Source organism: Podarcis vaucheri (genome assembly GCF_965113315.1).
Source record: "Podarcis vaucheri genome assembly, chromosome: 4".
NCBI lineage: Eukaryota > Metazoa > Chordata > Lepidosauria > Squamata > Lacertidae > Podarcis > Podarcis vaucheri.
The window spans coordinates 81,514,416-81,534,263 of NC_138762.1; the positions used below are offsets into that span (position 1 = coordinate 81,514,416).

At 42.1% G+C, this 19,848-nt stretch overlaps 1 protein-coding gene and 1 long non-coding RNA gene across 6 annotated transcripts in view; one reads left to right on the forward strand and one right to left on the reverse strand.

The window, feature by feature from the left end:
- Positions 1-19,848, forward strand: part of RASA3 (RAS p21 protein activator 3) — a 131,837-nt gene that overhangs the window by 99,861 nt on the left and 12,128 nt on the right. The window contains exons 10-21 of the mRNA XM_082218609.1: positions 284-440; positions 1,371-1,519; positions 3,749-3,863; positions 5,124-5,198; positions 5,751-5,874; positions 8,565-8,671; positions 11,195-11,272; positions 12,767-12,844; positions 14,140-14,213; positions 16,504-16,610; positions 17,652-17,734; positions 18,816-19,024. Coding sequence (XP_082074735.1) covers positions 284-440; positions 1,371-1,519; positions 3,749-3,863; positions 5,124-5,198; positions 5,751-5,874; positions 8,565-8,671; positions 11,195-11,272; positions 12,767-12,844; positions 14,140-14,213; positions 16,504-16,610; positions 17,652-17,734; positions 18,816-19,024 — 1,356 coding nt within the window. The remainder of the gene's footprint in view (positions 1-283; positions 441-1,370; positions 1,520-3,748; positions 3,864-5,123; positions 5,199-5,750; positions 5,875-8,564; positions 8,672-11,194; positions 11,273-12,766; positions 12,845-14,139; positions 14,214-16,503; positions 16,611-17,651; positions 17,735-18,815; positions 19,025-19,848) is intronic.
- Positions 1-19,848, reverse strand: part of LOC309530200 — a 101,558-nt gene that overhangs the window by 12,847 nt on the left and 68,863 nt on the right. For 2 of the 5 annotated variants that reach the window (XR_014218667.1, XR_014218668.1), the window contains one exon: positions 16,568-16,593. The exons of 1 other annotated variant lie outside the window; for it this stretch is intronic. This is a non-coding gene — a long non-coding RNA (uncharacterized lncRNA). Of the gene's footprint in view, positions 1-8,637; positions 8,753-10,345; positions 11,094-16,567; positions 16,594-19,848 lie in introns of those variants that run through there. 2 more of the 5 variants (XR_014218665.1, XR_014218666.1) reach the window with 2 other exon arrangements.

The window sequence follows — 19,848 nt, forward strand, 5'->3', positions numbered from 1 at the left end:
CTCCCTCCCTCAGCAGAGGGTGCCCAAGAAGTTGGTCGCCCACTTACCTTCGCTGGAACAAGCAGGCTGCCTGCTTCCTCCCTCCCTCCCTAGCCCAGCCACCCCTCCTTATTCCAGACATCGTGGTATACTGCTACATTGTGATGGTTAGCTGGTGATATATCACGATGTCAAAAGCCAGATATCACCCTGCCCTACGCGTGACATGACATTTGTTTGACATCTCTTTAAAAAAAAACCCCTCTAAAAACCATGTTCTATGTGTTTTTCTCCCATCTGTTAGGTATTTTCTGCAGCCCAGAGATAATGGAAACAAGTCACTGAAACCTGATGACCTGGGTTCCTTGAGGTTAAATGTGGTTTACACAGAAGACCATGTTTTCCCTTCAGATTATTACAGCCCTCTTCGAGACCTCTTATTCAAATCTGCAGATGTTGAGGTAAATTTTTGCTTGCAGCTTAGCCCTGTTCCATCTTTATCCTCCACAAATACTTGACATTTTACTACAACCATAGGGTAGAATCATAGAATCATAGAATCATAGAGTTGGAATAGACCACAAGGGCCATCGAGTCCAACCCCCTGCCAAGCAGGAAACACCATCAGAGCACTCCTGACATATGGTTGTCAAGCCTCTGCTTAAAGACCTCCAAAGTAGGAGACTCCACCACACTCCTTGGCAGCAAATTCCACTGTCGAACAGCTCTTACTGTCAGGAAGTTCTTCCTAATGTTTAGGTGGAATCTTCTTTCTTGTAGTTTGGATCCATTGCTCCGTGTCCGCTTCTCTGGAGCAGCAGAAAGCAACCTTTCTCCCTCCTCTATATGACATCCTTTTATATATTTGAACATGGCTATCATATCACCCCTTAACCTCCTCTTCTCCAGGCTAAACATGCCCAGCTCCCTTAGCCGTTCCTCATAAGGCATCGTTTCCAGGCCTTTGACCATTTTGGTTGCCCTCCTCTGGACACGTTCCAGTTTGTCAGTGTCCTTCTTGAACGGTGGTGCCCAGAACTGGACACAGTACTCCAGGTGAGGTCTGACCAGAGCAGTGCCCCCCTACCTCCTTGCTAACCATAGTTAACAGATACTGGATTCTGGAATACACTTTAGCTTCCTATGGAGGCTTCCCTCCTTGGAGCAAATTTCACCACGGTTAAAGTGTCCCCAAGTTTTTAAGAGTTTTCATTTTACTGCCCTCTTGTGATTAAATCACACAACCAACCCCTGGTAAGTGCCTCATAGGCATCTATGTTAAGTGAACACTGCAGCAAATACACCAGGAGCCTGGCTTGAATCAATAAAAAGTGGGTTAATTCTCTAGAGGGATACAGTCTTCAGAAGCTTTTATTTCTTTCCATGTTTAGCCTGTTTCAGCATCTACTGCCCATATACTGGGCGAAGTCTGCAGGGAAAAGCAGGAGGCAGCCATACCCCTGGTTCGACTCTTCTTACACTATGGCAAAATTGTGCCTTTAATCAGTGCAATTGCAAACGCTGAAATAAAAAGAACTCAGTAAGTATAGCAGTGTGCTTATTTTGACATATGTTAGACTGAATGGGAACTGATGGCTTAGGGGCTTCCGCTTAAAAGGGGGAGAATAGAGAGCTCACCCCCCAGTATTACTTCTTTATAAGGGTTAGATAGCAACTATGTGTGATATGAATGAAGGCAGCAGCTGAGGGGGGAGCCCACGGTCCTGGGGTTTGTGTTTGTGTGAAATCTACATGAGAGTCATTACGGCAGGGTGAGGACAGCAGAATTTTGAACACTGCAGCTATTAGTTGAATGGTTTGAAGAAAATCAAAACACTATTCGTTTTAGGCTAAAAGGACCAGAGATAGGTTTTTGCTTTGCGGTGCAATTCTTAAGGCGTGTTTATTTAAATGCCAGCGCCTATAAAATGAATGAAACCTACTTCCAATTAGTCTTAAGATGCATTTTTTTTTAATTGCTGATCTTACTTTAAAAGCCCCCCTCCAATACTTTGCAGCTTTTAAAATACACTTGAATTCAAATGCAGGACTTCCAGAGTCATAGGAGCCAATTCCTAGGGGCTGAGGTCCCTTTGCCCCCCAATAAAATATTTGAGGGGTCCAGGTCCCCCCAAAGTTCATGGGCATTGCCATTCAAATGGTGTGTTGAGCTGTGTTGTGTGATCAATTATGTGGGGTGAGACTTATCTCCCCATATTTTATCCAAGTTGGCACCCCTGCACAGAGTCACTTGGGTTTTGAAGGTGGATTTGGGGGGGGGCAGCCCTATGTATGCTTTTCCTACATTATGTTTCCACTACTCAGGTATTATCCAATCTGCTCTCTGCTTGCCAGTTCAGCACTCCTTCCTTTCCTGTCTGTTACACTGGTCCCTACTTCTAAATCCCCCTCTGCAAAAAACTCAACTGGAATATCCTAGGGAATCAATTTTTTTTTTTGTTTCTCTGCTCTGTAACAGAGCTCTCTTAAATGCAGAAATTTTAAAACCAGGTTTCCCTGGTTTATGAACTGAGCTGCCCCATAGAACAATCTTATGTGTTGATTTCTTCCCAGTACAAAGTGTAAGGGTAACAAAAGACAGAAAGCACAGCAATACAGTATAACTTGTCCCTTCTGATGTTTTCCCGATGTCCCTATTCCTGTGAACAAATCTTCATGCACCCTAGACCCTGTATGGTAGATGGAGTGGTTAGCCTTGGATTAGGACTGGGGAGACCTGGATGAATAGCCCCACTCTTCCATGAAACCTGCCGGGTAGCCTTGGTAAACTGATTTACATGATTAGTGTTAGGAATCAAATGAGATAACCTTGGAGAAGGAAGGGGGTGCAGATGTGATAGATAACTTATGACAGCCACAAGGCAGTACGGCCGATTACTGTGTTCCGTCAGGGCTGCTACTGAGCTGTGCATTTATTTGTCTTACAGCCAGTTACCCAACCATCTCCCTCTCCAAGAGGGAGCTTCTTCCTTCATTTACTTTTTCAAAAAGCATGCTCTTGTTTTGTTGTGCAGGCTTAACCGCCAGATAGCTGCTCTTTACTTTCTTCCCACTAATCCCATTGCCCAGAATAGAACTGGGATAGAAAAGTACACAGGTGCACCTATCTTCTATCCCGTTGCTGGGATAGAACAAAACACACAGAATCATAGAGTTGGAAGGAACCCCAAGAGTCATCTAGTGCAGGAACCTCAGCTAAGGCATCCATGGCAGACGGCCATCCAACCTCTGCTTAAAAACCTCTAGTGTGCATGCTTGCTTAAAGCTGGTAGATGTGCACACCAGTTTCCCTGCTGTTTTTAAGACTCATAAAGGAAAACTACATTAAATCACCTCATTTGGGAGCCATTGCGTGAGCTTCCTAGGAGCAAGAAGTGGATTGCAAACAGCTGCTACTTTACTTCCTTTGTTGCATGCTGAAGTCGATGGCTGCCATTAGTCTCTACTTGTAATGAACTCCTAAGGCAGTGGATAGCAATTTTCTTATGCACATCTTAGGTCAGGAATAGGAAACCTGTGGCTGTCTAGATATTGCCGGCTGCAGATCCCATCATTCCTGACCATAAATTGTGCTGGTTGGGGCTGGTGTGAGTTGGAACCCAGCCGCAAATTCCCCCCACCCATGTCTCTGGTCTCATTCAGAGAAGATGGTTTATGTGCATTCATCTGCTCCAACTGCTGCTTTTATTTCACCATATTGGTGGTTTATCAAAAGAAAGCTAAATGTTTGGAAACCGTCTGCTTTCAGAGACCCAAACACCATTTTCAGAGGAAACTCATTAACTTCCAAGTGCATTGATGAAACCATGAAACTGGCAGGGATGCATTACCTTCAAGTAACCCTGAAGCCAATTATCGACGAGGTAAGAGCACGTTCAAAAACCATGTACAGTCTTTTAAGAGACGCATGCACATGACCTGTCTTGTCATTGTTCCACGGGGCTTATGCCTAAGGTTTAGGAGGTTATGACAGACCCATGTGGTAGTTGCTTATCTAGTGAGTCAGTCATAACACTTGAATACCATGGATTTATATGAAATTAATGTTCTGCAGTGCCCCTCAGATGCAAGCCTTGCATTACAAAAGCAAAGCATTTTGATTCTGGATAGGTATATAATGTGCATAAAAAAAGAATTTGTGATTATTTTTAGAGGGTGCACGTGTTCTTGTTTGACACTCCAGCAGCGTTTCATTATCTTTGCCGCGCAGTTAGCTTGTCCTCCTAATGTTACAAATAAATAGACCACAAATTTCCTTTAATTGATTCAGCACTTTCCTAACTGATCTGAAAATGCCACAACTTACCAAGAAGTCGTGTGTGTGTCCCCCCGCCGCAACTTTAAAAATAGTTTTGCAACATTGTTCTTCATAAACAAAAGGGGAGATTGGAAAATACTGTTTCCTTAAATGCTTACTTGGTGTTATCTCCTTTTTAGCCAGAAATTAATTTTTCACTGAAGTTCAGTGCAGATAATTATGTTAGCATTAGCTGGCTCCTTGGAAACTATGGTTTCTAAATTGGTAGCCAGCCCCTCCTCCCTCCCGCTTAAATTCCCCCACCTTCCTTCATCTGCTGTAACCAAAATACAGGTTGTACACCTGTACACATTTACCCGAGAGTAAATCCATTAAACTCAGTGGGGCTTAATTCTGTGTAGATATGTATAGGTGTGTGCTCTTAGTGTTGTAATGTCAACACTAATTACATATAACAGTGTTTATCTGTAATGTCACTAACCATGGTCAGTTGAGGACTTCCCATCTTAACCAGTATATTAAACCAGGGTTTGAAGTATGTTTGTTAAATTTTCTTGACGAGGCAGCCATGGTTAGTGATGTTGAATTACTGATCCACATGTAAAAACATAAGGAAAAGACAGAAACTCACTTGACTGGGGCTTATTCCTGATTTGGGGGGGGGGAGTTTTGTTTTATATAGCGAAATTAATCTTCAGAGGAGCTAAGAAAAAATTAATTCTATGCTGTAAAAACAAAACAAAAAGCTAACCAGCCCAAAGCTGTTAAATTGCAATTTGTTAGATAATTAATTGATTCTAAGGGGTCAAATCTCACCCGAAGATAATTCAGTATATTGATTTTTAATTATTTCAATTTATTCTAGATTTGCCAAGTTCATAAATCTTGTGAAATTGATCCTGTGAAGTTGAAAGATGCTGAAAATTTGGATAATAACCGGGTATGCAGTCCATTTTGTAGATGAAAGCCCAGGCTTCCAGTTCATTCACTTACTACTGTCTGATATGCATTTAGCATCAGTTGTGTGCTAGGTGCTGTACAGGCCATCTTTTACAGCTGGGTTAAGTTGCAGTGAGTAAATGTGCTACTCTTCTATACAATACTGGGCTGTATGATATCTCTATAACAGTTTCCAGAAGTTTTCTGGCAGATATTGCCATATAAATACAACAAGAACTGTTTCATATGTTAACATGTCCATATATAAAACAAAATAGCATTGATGATAATGTCAGATGATATCTATGTGGGTATTTCACTGCACTGATTCACATTGGAAAGTTGCAATTTCAAGCATGAAAAGTGGGTTGTGTAGACAGCGAAGTAAAGAAAAAAATTTTTTTCACACATGTAGGATCATTTCACATGTCAATTATATTTGGGCTTCCTTCATGCAAGCACCTTATTTGTGGGTATCCCATAATACGTGATCTTAGGTTAGAAGTGCTTGAACGGTTGTTTTATCTATTATTATTATTTTTTCCCCTCCTAGGAAAATCTTAGGCAATATGTAGACCGGATTTTCACAGTCATTACAAAGTCTGGGGTCCGTTGCCCTACAGTGATGTGCGATATCTTTTTTTCACTGAGGGAATCCGCTGCCATACGCTTTCAAGGTACGTTCCTGTGTAAAGTTAAAATTGTAAAACCTCCGAAAAGAATGTTAAGGTGATTATCACAGTTGCACCAGCCAGAACACTACACACTCCTAATGTATGTGCAGTGATTGTGTGCTGCTAATAGCCTGACCAAACTGCGGGAGGCAGTGGAAGACAGGAGTGCCTGACGTGCTCTGGTCCATGGGGTCACGAAGAGTCGGACACGACTAAACAACAACAATAGGCTGAATATGACGTGCTGCACATCGTGTGGGTCTCTGTTATTAAGAAGTCAGGCTCCAGTTCTTGAAGAACTCTGGCTCTTCCTCCGAGTTATTCCAGCCCACCAACCCAGTGGTTTCTTTCATTTTCAGTTTTCACCTTAAGAACAGTATAAGTTGCTGAGTTAACTCGGGTCACTTAAGTTCTACCCCTAGCCATTGACTGAGGGCCAAACTACACATTACTCTCAAGGTGTAGCATGCAGCTATTTCTCTGGTTTTTCTTAAATTAATTACAGGTGTGTAGGGAGGGGGCTTGTTCTCAAGACTGCAGAGCATGGGTTGTGGAAGTTTATCCCTGCCCTCCCCAGCCACAGCCCCTTCCACAGCGCCCCCCTTCTCATACACAGCTGTGAAGCTAAGCAAAAGAATTTTCCTTTAGGACTTTTAAAAAAGTAAGCCTTATAGCTGTGCTTGTAGCTGCTGTCCCAGTAACAATCACCCCCTCTCCAAGCCTGTAGGTAATTACAGTGGTACCTCGGGTTACAGATGCTTCAGGTTACAGACGCTTCAGGTTACAGACCCAGAAATAGTACCTCAGGTTAAGAACTTTACTTCAGGATGAGAAAAGAAATCATGGCACAGCGGCAGTGGGAGGCCACATTAGCTAAAGTGGTACCTCAGGTTAAGAACAATTTTAGGTTAAGACTGGACCTCCAGAACGAATTACCGCATTTTTCGCCCTATAGGACGCACTTTCCCCCCTCCAAAAATGAAGGGGAAATGTGGGTGCGTCCTATGGGGCGAATGCAGGCTTTTGCTGAAGCTTGGAGAGCGAGAGGGGTCCGTGCGCACCGACCCCTCTCGCTCTCCAGGCTTCAGGAAGCTATCCGCAAGTCTTGCAAGCCCGGCGGGATGTCCCGCGGGCTCGCAAGGCTTGCGGGCAGCAGCCTGCAGCCCAAAAGCTGGGGGACAGCGGGGAGGCGCAGCGCCGCCACCCCGCTATTCCCTGACCTGATCTGGAGGTTGGCGGGGGGGGGAGCAAGCTTGCTTCTCCCCCCTGCCAACCCCACAGGCTCGCGGGATAGCGGGGAGGCGGAGCGCCGCCATCCCGCTATTCCCCGACCTGATCTGGAGGCTGGAGGGGGAAGAAGCAAGCTTGCTTCTCCCCCCGCCAGCCCCACAAACTTGGGGGACAGCGGGGCAAGCTGTCCCTGAAGGCAGAAGAGGGAGACGGAGCGCTCCGTCTCCCTCTTCTAGCTTGGGGATGGCTGCGCAAACCTGGGGGGGAAATAAAAATTTTCCCCTTGATTTCCCCCCCAAAAAACTAGGTGCGTCCTATGGGCCAGTGCGTCCTATGGGGCGAAAAATACAGTAAGTTCTTAACCCGAGGTACCACTGTACAGAAAAACAAGAGCCTGAATGCAACACATTAAACGTAACATGTTGCTTGACCGGTGTTACAAACTAAGATAAATAAGCTAGGCGCCAAATGGCTCCTTAAACTAGGGTTACAGTCGCCAAAACAGAATGCCTAGTTGCCATTTGGGGACTAGACGCCTCAAGCGTAGTATTTTTCAAAACGGCTTTTTGGTTCCTGAAATTCATTCAGTTTGTGCAGATAAAACGTAATGGATAGAATTCTATAGGATGTGTTGCTAGTGTGTAAAAACAGTCAGGATCCTTCCCATGTATCAAAAAAGGTTACAGTGGTACCTTGGGTTAAGAACGTAATTCGTTCTGGAGGTCCATTCTTAACCTGAAACTGTTCTTAACCTGAGGTACCACTTTAGCTAATGGGGCCTCCCACTGCCACCGCACAATTTCTGTTCTCGTCCTGAAGCAAAGTTCTTAACCTGAGGTACTATTTCTGGGTTAACAGAGTCTGTAGCCTGAAGCGTCTGTAACCTGAAGCGTCTGCAACCCCGAGGTACCACTGTATTTGTGTTCTGTTAGCCCAAAAATGGAAAACGATTGAGGTCCCAACTAAAGAAGAATGGAAACGTAAACTGATGGAATATGCGCAGCTTGCAGACCTAACATATAGAACAAGAGAACAAGAACAACATACGTTTAAAGAAGATTGGAAAATGTTTATTGATTATATGGGGGGAAATTGTGTATACTTGAAAACGTTGGAACCGTTAAGATAAATTCAACAGTGTAAATAAGTTTTGATGAATGTAATGGAATACTGAATAGTTTATGTGAAATATGCAGGGATTTGTGCTATGCCAAATGAACCACGGAAAGAGAAGGTGGGAAGTCATTGATATTTTAAAGTTGTTTAAATGAATATTCTAAAATGTAAAACAGAAAATTTAATAAAAATTAGGGAGGGGGACAGTCAAGATCCAAGGATCACCTGGTAGAGATGTCGCGTGTAATCCTGGCACCCAGGCGTCTTTACTCACTCTTTGTGACTTTATCTAAAGCTTTTTAAGCATGGAATTGTAATGGGTTGGTGTTCTGTTTTTAAAATTGCAGATGATCCAGATGTTAGGTATACAGCAGTAAGCAGCTTCATTTTTCTGAGATTCTTTGCACCTGCGATTCTTTCTCCAAATCTCTTTCATCTTACACCTCATCACCCGGTGAGTGTTGCATCTTGCCGTCCTCTGCTGGAAGCCCTGTGCCTTACTTTCCACTGTTGGCAGTTTTTCTCCAGTCTGCCACTTGAGTAAATAAGGATAAAAAGTTGTGCCTGGTTATGTATACACAACCGATGAATCCTTTTCATTTTGGACATGTTACAAGGCACACAGAGGCAAGAAGATTTGACTGCAGGGCCTTAAAACCTCAACCAGTTGCAAGGAAGATTCTGTCTCTTTGAAACTCCTTCTCCTCGCAATAGTTCAAGAGCATTTATGGCCAATCTCACATTGTATGATTTGTTTCCATAGCTGTAGCTCTGAACTATGAAACATCAAGTTAGTGGATGGCACAGAGCATTATAAGAACGCGGGGTTGCATCCAGTGATACCGTTCCTCAAATAGGAGGAGTCCTTCCATTCTTTGGAACAGAAGAGGAGGAGGGGAGATTTTTGCAGCCCCTGAAAATCATCTCCAGAGGGTTAGGGAACTCTTTAGTTTGGGAAGCTGGTAAAGCGGGGACCACTAGAGGCGCATCAGAAGATGGCTGACAATAATATCTCTCCGACCCACACGAGGTAAATTGGAGGCTGTGATGGGAGTAAATAGCCTCCCTACCCCCCCAGGATTATGGTGGGGGACTGCCCTTGCCTGCTGTGCCCTATACCACCACCAAATTTGTGGGGCACAATGCCCTCCTGTGGGATTTCGGCACTCCTGGACGCCATCTCTGATCTGCGCCACTAGCTGCAAGAACTTCAAAAGAAATAATTTGGATGAAGCTAATGCACATATTTCAAGGAAGAAGGGGGAGTAAAGACTGCTAACAGAAGAGATCTCTTATAAAACAAGACGAGTCGGAGGAACAAGTATAGATCACGAGAAGATACGCCAAGACTCGGTATGGCAAAGGGACTGATGGGGGAGGGGGGGAAACTTTCCTTTCTTTCCTTTATGTGATTAAACAAGAATCCCCCCCACCCACAAGTCAGAAATGTCGTTTTAAGGACTTAAGCTGTGGATTTAAGGCTGTGTGGAGATAAACTTTTGAACCAGAGCTTGTTTTAAGAAGAGCGTGGAATGTATAAGGGCTTTGGAATGACGCAGTTAAAAATACCGTCGCCATATTGGGAAGTTCTGTTGGAGGACTTAAGTCTGAGAGGAGAAACAGAGAAATAGAGCTGTTTTTTATGAAACTCCTCAGTGGGACTTAAGAACGACAGTTCTGTAATTAATGATGGAAAGAGCGCTGTTATCTATGAAGGCGATGATATATAGAAACCATCTCGATTTGATTACTGGAAGAACGGAAAAACCCACACAGGATTATTATTGGTGTTTATCGGCTTAAGGAGACTATCAGAAGAGATCATAAAGAAAAAAGAGAAAATATATGAACAAGATGTGATGTGGAAACAGCAAGATAAGTCTGGATAGAATTATGAACTTTGTTTGGACTGATTTGGACATTAACGCAGTAGCAAGAAGATGATCAGAATCCCCCTTCGGATCTTGAAATATGGGTTCCCTCAACAAAATTTAAAATTCAGCTTTGTAATTCGGAATTTATGTGATGTGATTTGATTTGATGTGATTGGCCGGTTAATAAAAATTATTATTATTATTATTATTATTATTATTATTATTATTATTATTATTATTATTTAAAAGGGAAGTTGGTAAAGCAGTTAAAACTCCCACCACCTCCCCTTCCATTAGCGGATGCCTCTGCTAAATCAAAGACTGTTCTGTGGTCAAGACTCCTAGGGCCCTATCAGAATCATCCCTCTGTTTTTGAAGATGCTGTAGAATTCTACCATTCCTAAGAAAATGACAATTATTCCTTTTTCCTTTTTTAAACGAGTAATAACTGCACTGGAAATCATACTTGTGACATGCTGCTAAACCAGTTCTGCTCTCACAATAAATCAAAGAGATCTTGCTAGATAAGAATTGCCTTTACGTGAAACCAAGCTGAGCCCACATTTCAGATGGTGGGCTGGAAACTGCTTTACGCTGGTTATAGGCGAACCCCACCTATAGGTTTATGTTTCTATGAGCTCCCAAACAGCTTCTAAAATGAGTTTTAATACCTACCTATATGAAATAAAAATGTAGTAAGTAGATCTTTTGCTATGTTTAAAGCACCTTAAGGCTTCGGTTGAGAGCCTAATAATTTCATTTCCATGTTTGTTCCTTCAGAAAGTGTTTTTGAAATGAATAAATAAGAGGTTCTGAAGGAGTGGAGAAACCCTTAGAATTCCCACAGAGAGATCAGGAATTTATCCAAAGTATTCAGCATGCACTTGCAAATTGGGTGAGGAGGCTGGAGGACCTTGCCACTTGCAAGAGGTTAAACTTCAGCCCTTCCTGTCTCTTCCAGCTTCGTTTCTCTTGTGCTCCGGGGCAGGGGAGTGCTTTATTCTATGTGTAAAATAGAAACAAGCATGGAAGTGTGGCACAGCGTTTGTGGTCTCCTGTGCTCTTTAACTGTAATACAATGGTTTTCTCCTTTTCCTTTTCAGGATCCACAAACCTCAAGAACTCTGACGCTCATTTCCAAGACCATACAAACGTTAGGCAGCTTATCGAAATCTAAGTCTGTAAGAATTTTGCATTCTTTCCCCCCTCCCTTTTCTGGGTTCTTGGGCATTCCCACCCACCTTTTAAATGTGTGTTCAATTGATTATGATGACGGAGCACAGCCCTTCTCTGTGAGGACACAGCATCCTTGTGGAGACGCATCCTCAAAAGGGAACAATACAAACCTATGTCCTCTCCTCTCTTCACATGTTTGGGCAATGCGCCAGGCACTTCTAGGGAATGCCAATTCCACCTCCTGTATCCCCATCATCCAGCCTTCCCTCTTTAGTTGGTTGTCACATGGATATGAGCTCTAATGTTCCTAGACCAAGGAGGGAAATACACTAGGCTATGTGTTCAGGTATTCAAGGAGCATGATCTGTGACTTAACAGTTCCCTGGGCTGGTGAAAAAAAACTTCTGAGAACTGCTTCATGTGACCGCTCAACACGGCCAGTCATATTTTTTCTTGCCGTTGAAGTTTGCTTCTACTATACACATCATGTAAGGAGTTGGTACACCCATTTGTGGTGAAGCCTTGCAAAAAAACAACAACCGCATTTGGCAAGAGAAAACGGCAACCCAGGCCAGAAAAAAGTGGTCCCTGCCTATATTTGTTTATTTTGCAATACTTATATACCCCATGATTGTAATAAAAACTGCAAAAAACCCTAAAAATTAAAACATTCAAATTATCAATAAAAGACTGTTAAAAACAGGTATATAACAACAATCTATGATAATTAATGTCAACAGGAAGCAAAATTAGTTTGGAAAACCACCAGCATTCTACATATCGGGATAGGCTTGCCCAAATGAAAATGTTCTAAGCAGGCTCTGAAAACAGCACAGCGAACGGACCTGCCTGATGTTAATAGGCAGTTTCAGAGTGGAGGTGATGCCACACTGAGAGTGTTCTTAAAATGAGTACACACTGAGTTCATACAGTGAGTCTCATATAAGTACCAGTGCACATACAGAGTTCATGTGAATTGTTTGTGAGTTTGGCCATTAAATCGCTTGTGGACTGCATCTTTTGCCTTCTCTACCAAGCCCCGATTGCCAGTTTAGAATGAATGGCTAATCTGAGTAAACAGAGTTTGAATTATATCCACATTTTAAAAGGAAATGTCTTGATTTGTGAGCTTGGCATGTGCACTGATACCTCTGCCCTCCCCAAAAAGTCTATGCTACAAGGAAAAAAGACATACAGTGGTACCTCTGGATGCGGATGGGATCCGTTCCGGAGCCCAGTTCGCATCATGATCAGAATGCAACCCGCGTCATTCTGAGCATCTGCGCATGTGGCGAAACCCAGAAGTAACCCGGTCCATTACTTCCGGGTCGCCATGGGACGCAACCTGTAAGATTTAACCCAAAGCGACTTTAACCCGTGGTATGGCTGTATGTCTATGAATGAATCAGTCTCAAGCCTTTTGCTGACTTTGGCGTTTTGAACTTCTGTGTAAATTGTCATATTTCAAGATAAAAACCTGGTGGTGGTTTGTATTTCAGGCCAGTTTCAAGGAATCCTATATGGCAACATTTTATGACTACTTTAATGAGCAGAAATACGCAGATGCAGTCAAAAATGTAAGTATTATCAACAAACTCTTGCATACTTTGTAGGCTTAATAACATTAGCCAGTTGAATAAATACTTAATTAGTTGCATATCTATATCCTGAAGAATCAGCTAAAAATGAAAATTAAGCATGCTGAAAGAGAAAGGTTGAAAAACATGAGAAGTATGCCTATGATTGTGCTTTAGGACACAGATTTGAGGTTTTGCCTCCATCCATAGGCCTCTTAAGGGTTACAGCAAGCTATGTGGAAAACATATTGTGGCGTAATTATTAGTGCCATACCAAAATCTGCCCCCTAGTTTCTGAAAAGTTTTCTGCAGGGGTGAAAAAAGCTTTCTTTTGATGTCTTCTCAGGGTGTTCTAGAATTTCTTTAGATTGCTGGTGAGTGTGGGGTTTTGAGTTTCACTTGCCATTGCAAGGTGGCCAAGGGTGGTATGGGTGTTTTTCTTTCCAGTAAACATTTCTCCAGCAATCTGCAGCCTCCTTAGCTGCCCTCACTTTCCAATATTTTTTTAAAAAAAACAAAACAAAACAAAACATGGGAGGAGTTACTTCACGACAACTTTGAAGTGCAGGCACCTGGGAAGGTTGCAGAGTGCAGACAACCAGAGAGATGATTTGTAGATACAGACACCATTTGGTGACCTAGAGATTACGGTCAGCACAACAAAAACCCTGCATCCTACCCATGATATAAGGGTATGTATCTCCCCTTCATCAGCAACTCATTCAGGCATCAAGCCTTTAGATTACCTATGGGTAACATTCAGGCTGCACAACACCGTTGCAGACCTTCCTTAGGTTATTACCCAGCTGCCGCTACCACCTCTCGTCCCATGCTAGCAATCACACCCCCCTCAGCCCACCAAACAACTGTGGGAGGTGTGATATAGAGAAGACAATATTGAGTTAGGGGGACCAGCAAAGCAGCTTGCTATGACCTATGAGAATGTCTGAAGGAGATATCAGTGTGAGATCAGGGGAAGAGGAGAGTTACATCTGTGTGTACACATATCTGTTTCTGTAAATGTTGGCAGAGCCGAAGGGCTGAGTTATATATCCAATGTGAAGGCCTACAATATGATTCAGCATAAGGCTCTAATCACATTTAATTTGGACATGGAATCTTTGATTTGCTGGCATATAAAGCTTTTAAACATTCTTTTTCTTCTCATTAAATGTCAAATAATTAACCTTGTGAAGAAATTCAGGCGTTTCCATTTGTGCTTTTTTTTAATCAGCTCTGCCAACTGGTATCAGTACGAAATCCTTATTTCATATATATATATTTTCTCACCCAAGTTCTTAGATTTAATTTCATCCTCTGGAAGAAGAGACCACAAAAGTATAGAGCAGGCGATACTACTTAAAGAAGGGTGAGTATGCATCAGGCTTTAAAAACAAAACAAAACCTGGAGCAAATTCAATTAGTAAATAGTTCAGCACCTGCTTGGAGTGGAACATAGTTCCTTTTTTTTTGGTAGTGCTTTCTCTGGTATATATTCATTAAGCAAAGGAAAATTTCATATTGTCAAAATTGGAGATGCTACCAAATTGTTAGGGATAGAAGAACCTTAGAGGATATGATAATAACAAGCAAATTTGTTTTCACCAGAAATATTTTCTGAGTTACCTAAAAGCTGAATAAGTGTACATGATAGAAAGCTGCCTATTTCTGAACATAATTTGCATAATGTTCCTGCATCTTGTTTGCCCTTTAAAAGTTAATTTTTGTCTTATAGTTATTTGTGCTCACCTTCCTTTTGCTTTTTTAAAAATATGTTTGTATGATTTTCATAATCGTCCCCTCCTAACTCTTAAATGTGAAATTTCTACATCTTTCTTTTGCTTCTGTCTGATTTTTTTCTATCTCTCCTTGCTTGGCCTGCTGTGTTAAGGACTCTTAAACTAACAGTAAAGAAAGTTGATGATAATAGTTCATGCAGGTAAGATGGTGAAGGCAGTTGGTAGTTAGCCACAGCTACCGGTCGATGGCAATATCAAGAGAGCGTATTCAACTGGGGTGGGGTGGAGTGGGGTGGGAGAAATTTGGATATCCATGCAGGGTGACTGAAAAATCAGATGGGGATGTTTTTCTTCTCTATGCTGCATCAGTACCTTCTGAACACACAGGAAGGTGCCTCATCAAAGGACATTTAGCATTCATTCTTAAAAATCCATTAGAATCAGGGCGGTTTTTCATTTGGAACGCTCCGGAATGGCATTCCAGCATCTCTCAGTTGGCCCCCGGAAGTGGGGGGGGGGAGAGACCTGACCAGCTACGGCCTTTGGAGAGGGGTCTCCTCATGAGCCAGTGGAGCAGCGGGGTTTTGCTGAGGTTCTTCAGTCTGACTTAGCTGTGACAGGGCCCCTCTTTGCTACTTCCCATCAGAATCTGCTGCTGTCATCTTCAGGACCACTGTATTTGGGTACCAAGTCCATATGACACTACAATGTAGGCGGGACTTGTCAAGATTGCCTTTTATTATTACCTCAAGGATTGTCTGGAAATGTTTTCGTATGTTTGAGTTTTACCTGAGTTTTGGTAGTTTAGTCCATCCTGAGCTGGAAGCTTTGATAAGGGTTTTTTCTTGCTGGTTTACCTGAGTTTACCTGAAACATTTTGACATTTCTTTCTTCTTCCCGCCCCTGTTTTTTTAAAAAAGCTTCTTATTATTAGTTTCTTATTTTTATTTACGTTTCTGTACAAGAACAATCAAAGTGGCTTTCATGATTTCTTAAAACTGTGTTTTATCTTGAACCGTTATGTGCCCAAGTTAAATTACCTTTCAGACTGGTTACGAAATGGTTTGAGATTACAATAATTCAATATCTAGTATGATCCCCCACCATCCTAGATTCATATTTTCATGGTCCCTTATACTCATAAGTTGATTAATCATAGCTAGAGTACTGTTACTTTTAATTCAGGAGTTAGAATGTAGTCAAAAGTATGCTCTTTGCTTTCGCAACATTGAGTGCACTGCAAAAATGGTTGGGTTGGTTTCTTCTTTCCTTTCAACAGCCACTCTTGCTTTCTAACTTACAAGATAAAAACTACCTGTGCAACAAGTGACTTGGTGTTTATTTACAAGAGATTCCCTTCTGCCCAGTATAGTTAACAAAATTCTACATGTTCTGTATTACGAGTATGCTGACATAGCCATTACTTTTAGCGACTGGGCCTGTCTTTCAAAATGAATCAAAGAGAAAAGCAGGGTAGAGAATATTTGAAAGTTTAAACAAGAACACATTTTACTCTACAATGTACATGCAGTTCTATCACTACAGAATGTCTGCGGGCAATCACTTCTTCCATAAAATTTCCATGCCAGCAACTTTCTTAATTGCCCATGTAAAGTACTGGTTTGAAACGTGGATGTTTTCAAACATGCAACCCCCTGCAAGCAATATGATGTTGTTTATTTATGTAAGAGGAGTGACTTGCTAAATTGATCTACTAAGTGATGCCTGGAACCTTCCTAAAACTGGACTTAGCACCTATTGGTTAAGCCTATTCCATTCAGTGCATCCTCATTGTGGCATATGTCACAGTGTCCCCTTGTCTCTGAGGGTACAGTCTCTTGCTTACTACCAGGGAATATAGATATAAATTCAATAAGTAAAAATAAAAATATAATTCTGTCCCCTTCTCCTTTGCAATAGGTTCATGATCAAGAGGGCACAAGGTAGGAAACGATTTGGTATGAAGAACTTCAAGAAGAGGTGGTTTCGACTTACCAACCATGAATTTACCTATCAGAAAAGCAAAGGTATTAAAGATGCTGCCATTTTCATTAACGCTTAGCTAATTTAAATGTTTAAGCAAAGGTAAAGGGACCCCTGACCATTAGGTCCAGTCGTGACCAACTCTGGGGTTGCAGCGCTCATCTCACTTTATTGGCCGAGGGAGCCAGCGTACAGCTTCCGGGTCATGCGGCCAGCATGACTAAGCCGCTTCTGGCAAACCAGAGCAGCGCACAGAAACGCCGTTTACCTTCCCACCGGAGCAGTACCTATTTATCTACTTGCACTTTGACGTGCTTTCGAACTGCTAGGTTGGCAGGAGCAGGGACCGAGCAACGGGAGCTCACCCCGTTGCAGGGATTCAAACTGCTGACCTTCTGATCATCAAGTCCTAGGCTCTGTGGTTTAACCCACAGTGCCACCCGCGTCCCAATTTAAATGTTTATAATGATGCAAAATGCAGTGCTGGTATGCTGTTGTGACGTTGTACTCTCTTCTCTATGGTACAAAGGAATAAGGACTCATTTCAATGCATTTTAAAATCGTTTGAGGGTGTGTTTTTTAAGCATTCTCCTTTAAAAGCTGAGCTTTTATTTACTCGCTGCATTTCTATCTAGTTCCTGTGGCGGTCATAAAATCAGTGTTTAAGGATAAGAGCACAATCTGGGGGAGAGGAGGGTGGCTGTTCAGGTAGAGTGCTACAGTTGGTCTCTGCTCATTATGATAGGTGCCAGTTCCTAGCAAAGGGCTGGTATGTGTCTTCTGCCATCCTTTGACCTTGGTTGTGGGCTGTTTTGGCAAGCGTGGGGGAAGCCAGGGGTCTCTGAGTAGCAGTGCTTGGCCTCAGACGTGCAGTGCAGTAACTACAGAAAGGATGCTGCGGAAGCCTTAGCCCGAGGCAATGTGCCCCCCCATACCAAGTGTTTCTTTTAAAGCAGAAATTGGATGGCCATCTGCCATGGATACTTGAGATTCCTGCACTGTGGGGGGTTGGACTAGATGACCCTCGGGGTCCCTTCTAACCCTACAGTTCTCTGATCCTGTTTTTCTGCATTTGCCTACTGCAGGTGACCATCCACTGTGCAACATTCCAATTGAAAACATTCTGGCAGTAGAAAAATTGGAGGAGGAGTCCTTCAAAATGAAAAATGTAAGCTACTCCCTCCCCCCTTTCTGTTTTTAAGAACCATGTCTTTATTAACGTCAGCTTATGTCAGTTCTTGTAGAGAACAGGTGTTTCAAACAACCATGTCAGGAATCACAAGACCACCGTAAGAACGCCTCTGCTCCCGCTCTAGCAACGATATTCCAAAATACAGCCTATTTGGATGAAATTGTTACAAACCTTGGCTTGCTTATAATTTATCTCTTCTGTAATAGCTAAGTTTATGATGTCCGAACTTTATGTAATTGTGGTGTTTTTGATATTGCCCTGTCTTACATATATGGGGGTGAAATTCCATCATTTAGTCTTGGAGAGCATGCATTGCACAATACAAGACAGAGGAGGTGCAGAGTATAAATGCAACAAATCCCTCTGGTTATTTCATGAGAGTGCAGAGATGAAAGTTTATGTGTGAATTCACAACCAATATAAAAGCGCCACCTTTATCTGGAAGCATAAATTATGAGTTTCATGTTTACACTTGTGCATTTTTTGTATATTTTTATAGGGTGGCTGGGGTATACATTTTTTACATTTCTATAGAGAGAGAGCACTAAGCAACCAGAATAGTAGCTCTTCCTCTGCAAAAGCTTGATTTATGAATTACATTATACTACCACTGTTTTTAGATTATATTGTTTTCAACGTTGGGTTTCATGTGTGTTTTGTTTTTTAAAATCGTGTAGCCAATTTGTTTTCTATGGTACAAAGGTGGGATTTGTTTAAATAAACAAGCACTTTAAATCCTAAACTGCTTGTAATTAAATGAGAATAAACTGGGCATAATGAAATGTGACTTTCTGTGAGCCGTGTCGGCTTGTTCTTCTAAACAGTTGTAAAACATCAGGCATTTTTATCATTGCAACAAACCTGTGTTAGGTTGATGGGCCTAAAGCTACCTATCAAGCTTCATCTCTGGGCAAGGATTTCCTTGGCTTACGTTCTTAACTCTTTTACCCCATACTGACTAAAATAGGGTCCCCCTTTCAGGTTTCTTTCTGTAAAAGATAAGAATTTAAGCGGACTTTCTTGTTGGTCATTGGTTGTTCTTCTGTCTGCCTTTCAGATGTTCCAAGTAATTCAGCCCGAAAGAGTTCTGTATATCCAGGCAAATAATTGTGTTGAAGCCAAGGACTGGATTGATATCCTCACCAAAGTTAGCCAGTGTAACAAGAAACGCCTCGCTGTCTACCACCCCTCTGCATACCTTAATGGGCACTGGTTGTGCTGCAAAGCAACAGCAGATAATACCCCTGGCTGTACTCCCTGCACTGGGTAAGGACTTTCTAGGATATATTTCCTGTTCTAAATTTGGCTTTGGAGCAACTTGGTGATGAAATGTGTATCCTGCAGACGTCTGAAAGAGTGAGAGCTGATTCTAAGTGGTAGGAAGCTGAATCTATGTCAGCGTCCAATGCAATCACTTGTTTTCTCAGCCTGGTTTTCCCTGCCTGTTTACACCACTTACAAATCTCTGTAGCTAAGCGATATAGGAATAAGAATGAAAATGTGCCGCTGGGTTTTTATTACAAGACAAGTAGCCGCAATGGGACGGAATGCTAAACCATGGTTTAGTGCAAGGGTGCTGGAGTGGATTTGTCAACCACCTGACATCAAACCCACGTAGCCAAAACAAAACCTGCAGGCAAAGCGCCAACAATTAGGTGATCATTGGGTCTTGAAAAGCTAGATTATTCATATTCACATTTATGCAGATTTAACCAATTAATCCATCTGTTAATTAAGCTCTCGTTACTAATGATTCACAAGCTGAGCTAAAAAGACATGAAAATACTTCTAGACATTAAGCCATCTTTTGGCTGGTTGCAAATGATATGTTATTTTAATAAGATTCTGGCAATAGGAATACCCCACACTATTATGGTTCAGTTTTGGAATGCCTCTCCAACTGAATTATAACTTTTAACTTTAATATCCAACATTAGCCCTACTCAAGAGTAGACCCATTGATTTCGGTGGGTCTGCCTTGCAAACAATTAACATTAGATATCGCCCCTTCTCTTTAAAATTGATTATACTTCTGTTATCTCATATTGTACCATTTTGAAATCTTGCTGTTCTGTTAATCAGGTGCCCTT